The 13101-nt window shown below is 39.1% G+C and overlaps 1 protein-coding gene across 6 annotated transcripts; it reads left to right on the plus strand.

Moving 5' to 3' along the window:
- The first annotated feature begins 254 nt into the window (after positions 1–254).
- Positions 255–12135, plus strand: LOC116314061 (NACHT, LRR and PYD domains-containing protein 12-like). 6 transcript variants are annotated; one of them, XM_039606761.1, is made up of 14 exons: positions 255–379; positions 1371–1533; positions 2096–2330; positions 2492–2533; positions 4923–6723; positions 7398–7571; positions 7680–7847; positions 8103–8276; positions 8395–8568; positions 8799–8972; positions 9191–9364; positions 9557–9712; positions 10666–10712; positions 10888–12135. In XM_039606761.1, the coding sequence occupies exons 3-14, from the start codon at positions 2096–2098 to the stop codon at positions 11415–11417; spliced, it is 3849 nt and encodes a 1282-aa protein (XP_039462695.1). In that variant the 5' UTR covers positions 255–379; positions 1371–1533; the 3' UTR covers positions 11418–12135. The 6 variants fall into 6 exon arrangements, with proteins under 6 accessions (XP_039462695.1, XP_039462697.1, XP_039462699.1 ...); XM_039606763.1 differs by having other exon boundaries at positions 2096–2195; XM_039606765.1 differs by having other exon boundaries at positions 10808–11013.
- The last annotated feature ends 966 nt before the right edge of the window (positions 12136–13101 follow it).

Raw genomic sequence — 13101 nt, forward strand, 5'->3', positions numbered from 1 at the left:
GACAGGATGCTTTCTTGGTTAGAATCAGATCATTCACATCTAAATAAGTATACCAAATAACAGTGAGAACATTTTTCTCTACATATCCGCTTAATTTAGAAGAAGAAACAGTTTCATCAAACTAGTGCACTTCCTGTTGTCACAGTCACATGTCTATTAGTGGTTCAGTGTTTGTCCCATATACGTGGCGAAAACAGGAAAGGTGGTTGCTAAGCTGTTGCTACGTGCTCTGATGTCACACAGACTATTGAGGAGTAGGGTATAAAACAAGTGGTCACAGAGATAACTTGAGTTTCTTCTGAGCTCCTGAAAATACAGAGTCTCTTCATCCTTTCATATTTTGATATTATTTTGGCCATGACACTTCTTAAGAGAAAAGGTAAGTGACCTCTTTCTAACATGCCCTTAAGTGTTACCAGTAAGGTAACTACGTCCCCCTGGAGGGAACATATCACTGATTATTATTACTGAGATGTAATAGAAAATGCTACCCACTTAGCCTTTATTTTTTAGTATAACAAATAAATTCAATTCAGTTTTCAAAAGTGTTATATTTCCTAATGCCACTTTAGTATAGATGAGTCAGGCATCTCACATTTTTAGACAAAATTTGCAAGACAGATTTTTTTTCACTTGTGACATAGCAAATAGATAACAAATAGGAAATGAGCTAAAACTGCCCCATAGTCCCCCAGCTTCACTGCTCACTTGATGCAGGATAAGTGAATCTATTATTATATATTTGGTAACTTATAGGTTATCCTTATTACTGCAAAGGACAGTCATTCTGCAGCCAGCTTTTTGACTAATCTATAACAAATATCTTGCTCTATAGATTTGAAACTACATAGGCATTCTAGTAATTACATTCATTAACAATAAGTTTGGAATACCTCCAGTTTAAAATCTTAAATTAAAATGATGCTCAGCTTGTATATTAATAATCTACCTAAAATTTGCCCACTTAATATAACTTGAGAGATATTTTTTAGTTTGACAGTGTATATTGAAATCCATGTAGAAGAAAAAGTATTAACTAACTTAATTAAGTTGTCGCAGATAAATACAACAAAATAAAACCAGTACGGTACCAAAAAAAAAAGACTTATTCATAACACACGGGAAAAGACCCAGGGAGACCAAGTTAACGATAAAAACAATCAAAAAAATAACAAGAAAAACCATGAAAACCATGAATTTCACACCCGAGCCTCAACTCCTGCGGTCCAGTACCAAACGACTCACGGACCGGTACTGGTTCATGGCCCGGGGGTTGGGGACCACTGATGTAACAGAACTAGAATGATTTTTGGAACTGTGTACATAAATATCTAATGCTTAGCCTGTCCCACTCTTGTCTCACTTCACAGATTTATCCATGTGACTGTACAGCTATTGTCCAGCTTTGATTGCCGTGTAATCAGCAGTGGTGACACAGGGTAACCCTTCTTTAGGTGCAGGGATAGCTCAGTAGGTAGAGTGGTCGGGGGTTCGAATCCACTGAACGGCTACCCTGAGGTACCCCTGAGCAAGGTACCGTCCCTACACACTGCTCCCTGGTGCGCCTGCTGCCCACTGCTTCACTGAGTTAATGGGTCAAATGCTGAGAGAGTAATTTCCCCACGGGGATCATTAAAGTATACATTTACCAACAAGCCTTAAAACCATATATTGTGAGGTTTCACTGAATTTACAAGTTATTTGAGTAATAATTGCAAAATACTTCTTGCAATGTCTCTGTCAGTTGTGCTAGCAATTTCCTTTCACATTTTTTTATACAAATCATTTAGAAGACCAACTGTTCCTTTCCTAAAATTCATGCTATCACTTGCATTTCTAGTTTATTACTTGGTAATTTTTTTCCACATATTTGATTTTCATCTGAAATAGATGGTGTACTTAACTCAAGAATGGATTTTTTGAATGAAAGTTCTCTAATGGCTACGTTAAATTCAACAGGTTTTTCAAGATTGGTCTTATGATTAATGTAACTGACCATACATCATTTTTAAGTCAAAAGAGACTTGCAGCTGCTTTGTAATATCAACAATTCTGTATTTCTATATTTCTCTTTTTGTATTCTTATATCTCAAAGATGGAAATATCTGTTAAGGAGCAGCTACTGCACATTCTGGAGAATCTGGGAGAGGTGGAGCTGAAACATTTCCACTGGTACCTTCAGAATGCAACAAAAGGTGATTTTCCATCCATGAAAAAGTGTCATCTGGAGAACGCAGACAGACTGAAAACTGTAGATTTAATGGTGCAGACATATACTACTGACCATGTGATAGAAGTAGCAAGGACAACTTTAAAGAAAATGAATAAAGGTAAGTTTAAAAAAAGATGTGAAAACTCCTTAGTGCACACTGTTAGTGTGACTTTTAACTTTGTATCTTTCCTCTGCAAATTATGTTTGAGGAAAAATAACCTGTTTATGTTGTCTTAACGTTATGTAGATTTCCGTTCAATGTATAATTTCCTCCAACAGGAAATTCCTCAGCCCAGGCAGATTTATCCCTTTCATCACAAGGTAAGCATTCAGTGGTTTGTGTAAGGGATCAGTGGTAAGCGAGGGGACATTGTAGCCTCAGTGTGCATTAATTTAGAAAGTCAACATCAGCTATAGTTAAGCTGCACCTACAACTCCAAAACATCATCAAAGGTTAGATACACCTTCTCGTTCAATGTTTCTCATTATTTTTTACTATTTTCTACATTGTACATACATACTGAAGACATCACATACATGAAACAAGATATCTGGAATTATATAGCAAAGAAAAAATTGATAAACAATTATATGTCTTATGTTTTAGATTCCTCAAAGTAGCCACCGTTTGCTTTGTTGACAGCGCTACAAACTCTTGGCCTCAGCTTTATGATGTAGTCAGTATTTCTTGCCTTCTTAATGGGGTTGGGACCGTCAATTGTGGTGTTGCAGAGGTCAGGTTGGTACACAGCTGACAGCCTTTTTTGACAACTGTTAGAATTCATACTTTGGCAAGAACCAATCAGCTAAGTGAAGAGAAATGACAGTCCATCATTACATTAAGAACTGAAGGTCAGTCAGTCCAGAGAATTGATATAACATTGAATGTGTCCCTGAGTACAGTCGCAAAAACTGTCAAGTGCTACGACAAAACTGGCTCAAATGAGGACCACTCCAGGAAAGGAAGACCAAGAGTCACCTGTGCTGCTGAGGATAAATTCATTTGAGTCACCAGCCTCAGAAATAGATCCCACACAGAGTTCCAGTAGCAGACACAACTCTAAATCTGTGCTTTTCATCTGATGGGTCCAAGTTTGAGATCTTTGGTTGCCGCCTTTTGGATTCAGGTCAGGACTTTGACTAGGCCACTTCAAAGTCTTCATTTTGTTTTTGTTAAGCTATTCAGAGGTAGCCTTGGTGGTGTGTTTTGGACCATTGTCCTGCTGCAGAACCCAAGTGTGCTTCAGCTTGAGGTCAAGAACAGATGAAAAGAATTCGTGGTTCCATTTACGCCAACAAACCTTCCAGTTCCTGAGCCAGCAAAATGGCTCCAGACAGTCACACTATCACCACCATATTTTACTGTTGGTATGATGTTCCTTTTCTGAAATGCTGTGTTACTTTTATACCAGATTTTTATGAGATACATTCCTTCCAAAAATTCAACTTTTGTCTTGTCAGTCCCCCAGAGTATTTACCCAAAAGTCTTCCGGCAAAAATGAGAAAAAACAAAGTTTTTTCATCTTGCCATGCAGGCCATTTTTTATTACGTTAACCTAGGCATGTAAGGCTTGCATTCTTTGGATGTTGTGTGACCTGTTGAATGAGTTATCGCTGCGCTCTTGGGGTTATTTTTGGTCAGCCAGCCATTTGTGGATAATACCTGTCACTGTCATTCGCTGGAGTCCTACAGCTGTAGAAATGATTTTATAACCATTTCTAGAATGAGATGTCTTAAGTACTTTGTTTCTCATTTGTTTCTGAATTTCCTTGGATGATGGCATGATGTCTGGCGATTTATATCATAAAAAATTAGAAAAACATCATGGGTAATGGATAGCATGGAAATGTTGGGCTTTCAAATGAGTCCTTTGATGTGTTCTTTTTCAGGGTGGAATAACTGCATACTTTACAATTTAATGAATTTATAAAACAAGAATTGGGTGGACAAGTTTGAATTTAATTTGGATTGCCTCTGATCCACACAAGCTGAAAGTATAGATACAGTATCAAAATATCCAATAATTCCCACTGATATTTGGTTAAATATCCCTAAGCATGTTGTACCTTAACCAGACACTTGTGGTTGATATGAACACGCTTTTGGCTTGGTAGAGTTTATATAAATTATTTGGTTTCCTGGTACTGGCCTGACCATAATCAACAGATTTTCAATTGTGTTAAGGCCAGGGTTTTGGAAAGATATTCCCCTGCAACACAAGTTGATCAGTTTCATGGTTTTCTGAGGAGAGGAGGAAACTCCTCCTCATTCTAGCCAGTGTCCAGTTTATCAGCTTCACAGTCAACACTTCAGGTTTTTTGTCATTTTTGTGGGATATTTGTTATAACCAAATGATAATGCTTACAAAAGTGTTAAGCCCCTTACCAAATTAAACAAACAAACAAACAAAAGGAAAAAGTGTTTCACAGAATTTTGTTATGAAACTGGTGAGGCAGAAATTAGGCTGAGGGTACAAACTATTTCTAAATCTCAGAGTGTTTCAGCTACTCATCTGCAAATAACTGCCCAGTAATAATTCAGAAACAAGTTGGAACCAGGAGCACTCACAGTCAGCAATCCAACTGACAATGTGTCCAGAAACTTATAGTGTCATAGTCTGGGGGGTTTTGTGTTGTTTTGAGTTGTTGAATTATTTATGTAAAGTGCTCCATAACAGACAGTGTTGTTATCTGCTGTTTATTCATTTAGAAGTTCTTCAAAAATGTCAGCCCAAACTGAAGGCTAAGCTGAAGAAGAAATTCCAGTCTGTATTTGAGGGGATTGCTAAAGCAGGAAACCCAACCCTTCTGAGTCAGATCTACACAGAGCTCTACATCACAGAGGGAGGGACTGCAGAAGTCAATGATGAACATGAGGTCAGACAGATTGAAACGGCATCCAGGAAACCAGACAGACCAGAAACAACAATCAGTCAAGAAGACATATTTAAAGCATCACCTGGAAGAGATAAACCAATCAGAACAGTGCTGACAATGGGAGTGTCTGGCATTGGAAAAACTGTTTTAACACAGAAATTCACTCTAGACTGGGCTGAAGACAAAGTCAACCAAGATATCCACTTCATGTTTCCTTTCACCTTCAGAGAGCTGAATTTGCTGAAAGAGAAAAAGTTCAGCTTGGTGGAACTTGTTCATCACTTCTTTACTGAAACCAAAGAAGCAGGAATCTGCAGGTTTGAAGATTTCCAGGTTGTGTTCATCTTTGATGGGCTGGATGAGTGTCGACATCCTCTGAACTTTCAAAAAACTGAGACTGTGACTGATGTCACACAGTCCACCTCAGTGGATGTGCTGCTGACAAACCTCATCAGAGGGATCCTGCTTCCCTCTGCTCATGTCTGGATAACCACAAGACCTGCAGCAGCTAATCAGATCCCTTCTAAGTGTGTTGAAAGGGTGACAGAGGTTCGAGGGTTCACTGACACACAGAAGGAGGAGTACTTCAGGAAGAGATTCAGAGATGAGGAGCAGACCAGCAGGATCATTTCCCACATTAAGACATCACGAAGCCTCCACATCATGTGCCACATCCCAGTCTTCTGCTGGATCACTGCTACAGTTCTGGAGGACATGCTGAAAACTAGGGAGGGAGGACAGATTCCTGTGACCCTGACTGAGATGTACATCCACTTCCTGGTGGTGCAAGCAAAAGTGAAGAATGTCAAATATGATGGAGGAGCTGAGATGGATCCACACTGGAGTCCAGAGAGCAGGAAGATGGTTGAGTTACTGGGAAAACTGGCTTTTGAGCAACTACAGAAAAGCGACCTGATCTTCTATGAGTCAGACCTGGCAGAATGTGACACTGATATCAGAGCAGCCTCAGTGTGCTCAGGAGTGTTCACACAGATCTTTAAAGAGGAGAGAGGACTGTACCAGGACAAGGTGTTCTGCTTTGTCCATCTGAGCATTCAGGAGTTTCTGGCTGCTCTTCATGTCCATCTAACCTTTATCGGCTCTTGTGTCAACCTGCTGGAAGAACAAAAAGCAACCTCAAAATGGTCTAGATTGTCGCTAGGGAAAAAGAATTTAAGATATCTCCACCAGAGTGCTGTGAACAAGGCCTTACAGAGTCCAAATGGACACCTGGACTTGTTCCTCCGTTTCCTCCTGGGTCTTTCACTGCAGACTAATCAGCGTCTCCTACAAGGCCTGCTGACACAGAAACGAAGTACCTCACAGACCAATCAGGAAACAGTACAGTATATCAAGAAGAAAATTAGAAAGAATCTGTCTGCAGAGAAAAGCATCAACCTGTTCCACTGTCTGAATGAACTGAATGATTGTTCTCTAGTGGAGGAGATCCAACAGTCCCTGAGTTCAGGAAGTCTCTCTACAGATAAACTTTCTCCTGCTCAGTGGTCAGCTCTGGTCTTCATCTTACTGTCATCAGAAGAAGATGTGGATGTGTTTGACCTGAAGAAATATTCTGCTTCAGAAGAGGCTCTTCTGAGACTGCTGCCAGTGGTCAAAGCCTCCAAAAAAGCTTTGTAAGTAAATATGTAATCAGCCCTCTGAAATAAATGGTAGAATTGTTCATCTTTCACTACTTTTGAATTTCTCCTTTAAAAACTGTTTACCTTGACTTATTTGGTATTCTTGTTTTCAGCACAACCTCACATATCTTTTTCATTTTGACTTACTGTATTAACACACAAAACCCCCCATAAAATGGCAGTAGAAGAAAAATCCCCTGTCCCTGTCCAGCAGAAGACAGAGGGGGAATGCACACAAGAGGTATATCACTCCTCGTGTTTCCACCTGGAGACAGCATTTACATTTCAATCTGTCTTTTGCGGCTTTTGGCAGCAACTGTGACATTCAGTAGTCCACTTATTGTTTTGTCAAACAAAACAAAGGAAAGAACATGACTATAACACTTACCAACTACACTACACACTAACTATACACTTAAAATATACTAAATGTGATCTCTCACATCCCAAAACTCACTGTTGTCACTCCCACAATTTTCCTCTCTCCCCAAGTAACCAAATGTCCTGTGTCGCCATATAATGTTTTGTTTGGTTCATGTGATTCATTTTTACACCAACAGGAAAGTGGTTATCAGGTTTTTTTGTTTGTTTGTTTTGTTTCTTGCTTGCAAGAACTGTCAGCTAGTGAGTACTATGCTTTTACTTTTTATTTTTTTTTTTATTTCCAGACTGAGTGGCTGTAACCTCTCAGAGAGAAGCTGTGAAGCTCTGTCCTCAGTTTTCAGTTCAAAGTCCTCCAGTCTGAGAGAGTTGGATCTGAGTAACAATGACCTACAGGATTCAGGAGTAAAGCTTCTATCTGCTGGAGTGAATAGTCCAAACTGGAAACTGGAAACTCTCAGGTCACATTCTTGTTTTTTGTTTTTTGCTTATTTATTTTTTGTGTTTGTGTTTTTTAAACAGTTGACAAAGATAACCGGTAAGTTGTTCCTGTGTTTATAATTTTTCAGACTAAGTGGATGTAACATCTCAGAAAGAAGCTGTGAAGCTCTGTCCTCATTTCTCAGCTCACAGCTGTCTAGTCTGAGGGAGCTTGACCTGAGTAATAACAGCCTGCAAGATTCAGGAATGAAACTTCTGTGTGCTGAAAGTCAGTACTGGAAACTGGAAACTCTCAGGTCATATCAAGTGATATCTTATTCACCAGCTGACATAAACAATGAATTAAGTTAATTTCATCTATGTGTCATTTTAGCTTTAGTATTTCAATCTAAATCATAGTGTGCTAACACATTTCTGCTTTGTTAACACAAATCAATAAGAATGCCAGTATAAAATATTGTCAAATCTGTTAAATCTTTACATCAACATGAATACACTTGAACACCAATATTACTTTTTTTCATCTTGTTTTCATCTTCATAATTTTTCAGACTAAGGGTCTGTAACATATCAGAAGGAAGCTGTGAAGTTCTGTCCTCAGTTCTCAGCTCGCAGTCCTCTAATCTGAGAGAGTTGGACTTGAGTTACAACAGCCTGCATGATTCAGGAATGAGGTTGCTGTCTGTTGGAATGATTACTCCACATTGTAAAGTGGTAACTCTCAGGTCAGAAAGACAATATTTTGATGTTTATAAGTTGACAGAAATAGTCAACAATCTGCTGCAAAATTAATAAAGTTTTGACTTTCTGTTCATATTTTCCTTATTATGTTTTTTTCCACAGACTAAGCGGCTGTGACCTTTCAGAGAGAAGCTGTGAAACTTTGTCCTCAATTCTCAGCTCAGTGCCTTCTAGTCTGAGAGAGCTGGACTTGAGAAACAACAACCTGAAGGATTCAGGTGTAAAGCTTCTCTCTTTTGGAATGAAGTGCCCACAGTGTAAACTGGAAACTCTCAGGTCAGATCAATCGACATTCTCATGTTATTACTGATAAATGTAATCAATAAGAACTGAAAGAAAATTAAGTCAACGTCATTTTCATGTTTTTGCATCTTTGTAGTTTCAGTATTTCACCTTAAGTCACAATAAACGGCTACATTTCTGACTTCTTTAACTTCTTGAACAGCATGTAAATACTGCCTAATGTAGTCGTTTATAAATGCACCATGTATCATTTTTTTTTTTAGTCTGAGTGGCTGTAACCTCTCACTGAGATGCTGTGAAGCTCTGTCTGAAGTTCTCAGCTCACAGTCCTCTAGTCTGACAGAGCTGGACCTGAGTAATAACAATCTGCAGGACTCTGGAGTAACGCTTATGTGTGCTGAAGTGGAGAGTCCACACTGGAAACTGGAAACTTTGAGGTCATAATAAGTAATAAGTACCATTAGCATAGGTAACATGAAGAGTAAATAACTGTGACAATGTGTCCATGTGTTGTTTTATCTTTGGGTTATAGTCTAAATGATAGTGAACTGCCTTGCTTCTACATAAATTGCATAAATACTGCCAAATTGATGAACATTTCACTTTACCATGTATGCCTTTTTAAACCAGTGTGCTTTTGTACATTTTTTTCTAGACTGAGCATCTGCAACCTGTCAGAGAAAAGCTGTGAAGCTCTGTCTTCACTTCTCAGCTCAGAGGCCCCTTGTCTGAGAGAACTTGACTTGAGTAACAATAACCTGCAGGATTCAGGAGTAAAGCTATTGTCTGTTGGACTGCAGAGTCCACATTGTACACTGGAAATTATTAGGCTAGTATTTAGAATTTTCTAACTGTATCTTCAGGTTTTTCCTGACACAACCTCTGCTGGGCCTTCTTCTGGAAAGAGTCTATAGATGAATGGCATTCTTTCAGGACAAAAAGGCAAATAAAAAAAAAACTACTAAAAATACGTGTGCGTGTGTGTGTGTGTGTGTGTGTGTGTGTGTGTGTTTGTCTTCAGTCTGTCAGGTTGTTTGATCACAGGGGAAGGCGGTATTTCTCTGGTTTCGGCTCTCAGCTCCAACTCCTCCACTCTGAGAGAAGTGGACGTGAGCCACAATCATCCAGGTGACTTAGGAATTCTTTCAGAACGGCAAAAAGATCTGGACACTCTCAGGTATGGTGACAATATCTGATAAAGAAGGAAGTGCTTAAAACTTTTTCAGACAGACCTTTGTATGTATCTCCCTCTGACCCTAACTCATATTAGATTAATCTCTCTATAGAAGAAGGCCTTTAATATATTATTCTAGATTAGCACAAAGTCTGGAAGCAGGGGAAATGATTTAAGAAGAAAAAGATAATTCTTCATATCATAAAATCTGACCTGCTACACCTAATGGATGATTATGCAAATTTTGTTCATTTTTAAACTTCTTTAAAATTAACTAATTTATTATTAATAATCTCCCTGTAGGAGATTTTTTAAAACAATTTACTGTTTAATTAAAACCATTTATGATGCATTCTGAACCCTACAAAGCATTTTTACAGCATATCTGCTAGCATGGCTGACCAAAAATACAAAGTGGCAGCTTTACATGTGGCATACCTGCTGCTTCTATACATTCCACAGTGCCAGGATTCCCAGAACATATGGCCGCAGGTCTGGCGATACAATTACAAAATTGATCATCGACTTTTGGCCTAGGGTGTCCTGATGCCATGTGCACTTATGGAGACCCTTATGTCCAAACATGGTGTTTGTTATAGACAAACTGTGGTTTGCACAGAAGTCCAACAACAAAACACCACACTGGTTCAGATCCAAGAGGCTGTTCCTCCCACTCCAGGTCTCACTGTCGTTGCCCACATGCGCAGCGAAGTCTCCCAGAAGAACAACAGAGTCCGCAGGTAATATCTTGTGTGACGACAATCCCACAACTGCTTCATGGAACAGAAAGGGCCAGGATCAGTCCACTTTGATCCACGTATGGATTGTAGTCTATTTGTGAAAATGTTGGACTGTTCCTTTATCAGTGTCAAACAGTATGTGTATGAGAGCGATGTAATGTCCATGTGTGCATGCTGAAAGAGACTGTGCTGGTCTGACCCCTCTGCTCCTTTCAGGGTGGAGCCTGCTGGAGTCCGATGGTTGACACCAGGTCTGAGGAAGTGTAAGTGTGTTTTTAATGTGATTCATGAAAACAAAGCAGCACACATTCAACCATCTTCAAACTGTCACATCACTCATCCCCATCTCCGATGTCAGGTGTCATCATGAAAGTGTCAATCAATGAACAGATGATGGATCAATAACTGCAGCTGGATTGTGTTTGTTCGCTCCATCAGATTCCTGTCAACTCACAATCGACACCAAAACCGTAAACAGAAACCTCAAACTGTCTGACAATAACAGGAAGGTGACACATGTGGAGGAGGTTCAGTCATATCCTGATCATCCAGACAGATTTGATGGCTGGCCTCAGCTGCTGTGCAAAGATGGTCTCACTGGTCGCTGTTACTGGGAGGTCGAGTGGAGAGGAAATGTTGAGATATCAGTGAGTTACAAAGGCATCAGAGGAAGAAGAGGTGGGATTGTCTCTGTTTTTGGATTTAATTATCAGTCATGGAGTCTGAGCTGCTCTGAGGATGGTTGTCAGTTTGTCAGGCACAACAAAATTAAAACACCCATCTCCTCCTGCTCTGTCTCTAACAGAGTAGCAGTGTATGTGGACTGTCCTGCTGAGACTCTGTCCTTCTACAGAGTCTCCTCTGATACTCTGATCCACCTCCACACCTTCAACACCACATTCACTGAAACTCTTTATCCTGGGTTTACAGTCTTTCCTGGTTCCTCAGTGAGTCTATGCCAAGTTTAGTTAGAACAACATGTCTGTCTCTTCCACTCAACATGTTTTCAGATTCATGCTGATTGATTCTTGTTGATCAACCAGATGATATTTTACACCGTTAAAAATGGAAGCTACGTTTGTTCCAGAATCAATGTGTTGTTTTTCTGTCATTTCCCACATAAAGTTTCATAGTGAATATCAGTATGTTGTGTAGCTCAAGCTCAGCTCACTACAGCAAGCAAAACAATTCAAAAGATACCAGCCTTTTAGGCAATCTGCTCCAACGAGACAGACTCTCGCGCTGTCTGGTAGATATCATGTGCTGTTCAAGTGTGCCACACATATTAGTAGAGTAGCGCGCACTGTTGAATTGGTTAGCGTGCAGAGTTCAACTCTGTAATTCATGAGTTTGGTTACCTATTTAGTATACAATGAATCGCTAACTTTTTTAAAAATTCATTTTTATTAATTTTTTAAATGTTATTATGAGCAATATTCTTAGCATGATGTTTTCCTCTTTAGGCACAAGGGATCCAGTCAAGCGTAAAAATATAGCTTAGCATATTTTCATTTGGCTATCTGTGCCATTAAACATCAACAAACTTACATTTTTGGAAATCAGACTTTGAAGTTTAATTGTTAATAAATGCATACAAAAGTATAATCGTCTGCAATATGTTGGATCACAGTTGGATATATATGTTGGAATATAGTCAGTGGGAAAATATTAAAGACATTCAGCATCTATCACTCTTCTGTCATTGATGATGAACTCTTCATTGATGGTGATTTATCGCCCTCGGCTGGTCAGAAGTTGAACTGCATGATGTCAGTTTAATGAACACAGATGGCATAAGTGTTTTTAAATCTGCTATTTTATTGTTCGGGGTTCTGCTCCACAAGTCTGAGTTTCACAATAAAATCAGTTGATGTGAGTTGGAGAAATGAGTCATTTGAATCAGTTTAACCACTCTGTCATCATCATAGACATAATCAAGTTTGATATTAAATATATCATTTTGATCTTGAAGGAAATCAGTGTTTTTCTTCGGTGCTCTATAGACTCTAATAATGAGGATACTTGGTTTCGTTTGTAAATCAGCAGCTAAGTATTCAAATGAAGTCAAAGTAGTGAGGTCCTTCAGGTTGGTTTGAGTGAAGAACTGCAGTGCCTCCACCTTTCTGATGGTGTCTCACAGTTTGGAAAGCACTGAAATGTGGGGGGGAGGTTTCATTTCTAACTGGGACACCATCTTCTGTGAGCCAGGTTTACACAAGAAACATTCAATCTGATTCATTTTCACTCATTAGATTATTATTAATAATAAAAAGCTCTTATTTTGGAGGAAGCTGACATTTAATACTTAAATGTGAGTTTGGACACAGAATCTGAGCAGTGATAAGAATACATTTACAGTGATGTAAATGCCTCAAATGGCTGTCAATAGCAGCAGAAATGTTCAGCTCAAACAAGTCTGGTTATTATGTCAGTGTCAAGGCCTCTTTGAACCCTTTTGCATGACCAAGCTGAGAATGGATGGTGTACAATTCATAATTTTTTTGTACAATGCTCAGATTTCAAAACACAGGGAATTGGCACTGTGAGACTTCCAGAAACTCTGTAGAGCAAATAGCAGAAATGGCCGGGTGTCAGAGTGGAAACTGAGCCCCAGGAGGGTGGTCAACTGAGAGAGAGAAAACATGAGTAAAA

This window comes from Oreochromis aureus, linkage group 23 (assembly GCF_013358895.1).
Source record: "Oreochromis aureus strain Israel breed Guangdong linkage group 23, ZZ_aureus, whole genome shotgun sequence".
NCBI classification, from domain to species: domain Eukaryota; kingdom Metazoa; phylum Chordata; class Actinopteri; order Cichliformes; family Cichlidae; genus Oreochromis; species Oreochromis aureus.

Bases quoted from the DNA above. Each gene is read 5' to 3' on its own strand.
- LOC116314061 (XM_039606761.1), top strand. From the start codon at position 2,096: ATGGAAATATCTGTTAAGGAGCAGCTACTGCACATTCTGGAGAATCTG. The intron at 6,724-7,397 runs GTAAGTAAATAT...TTTTATTTCCAG, and splicing joins AAAGCCTCCAAAAAAGCTTT to ACTGAGTGGCTGTAACCTCT. The intron at 8,277-8,394 runs GTCAGAAAGACA...TTTTTTCCACAG, and splicing joins TGTAAAGTGGTAACTCTCAG to ACTAAGCGGCTGTGACCTTT.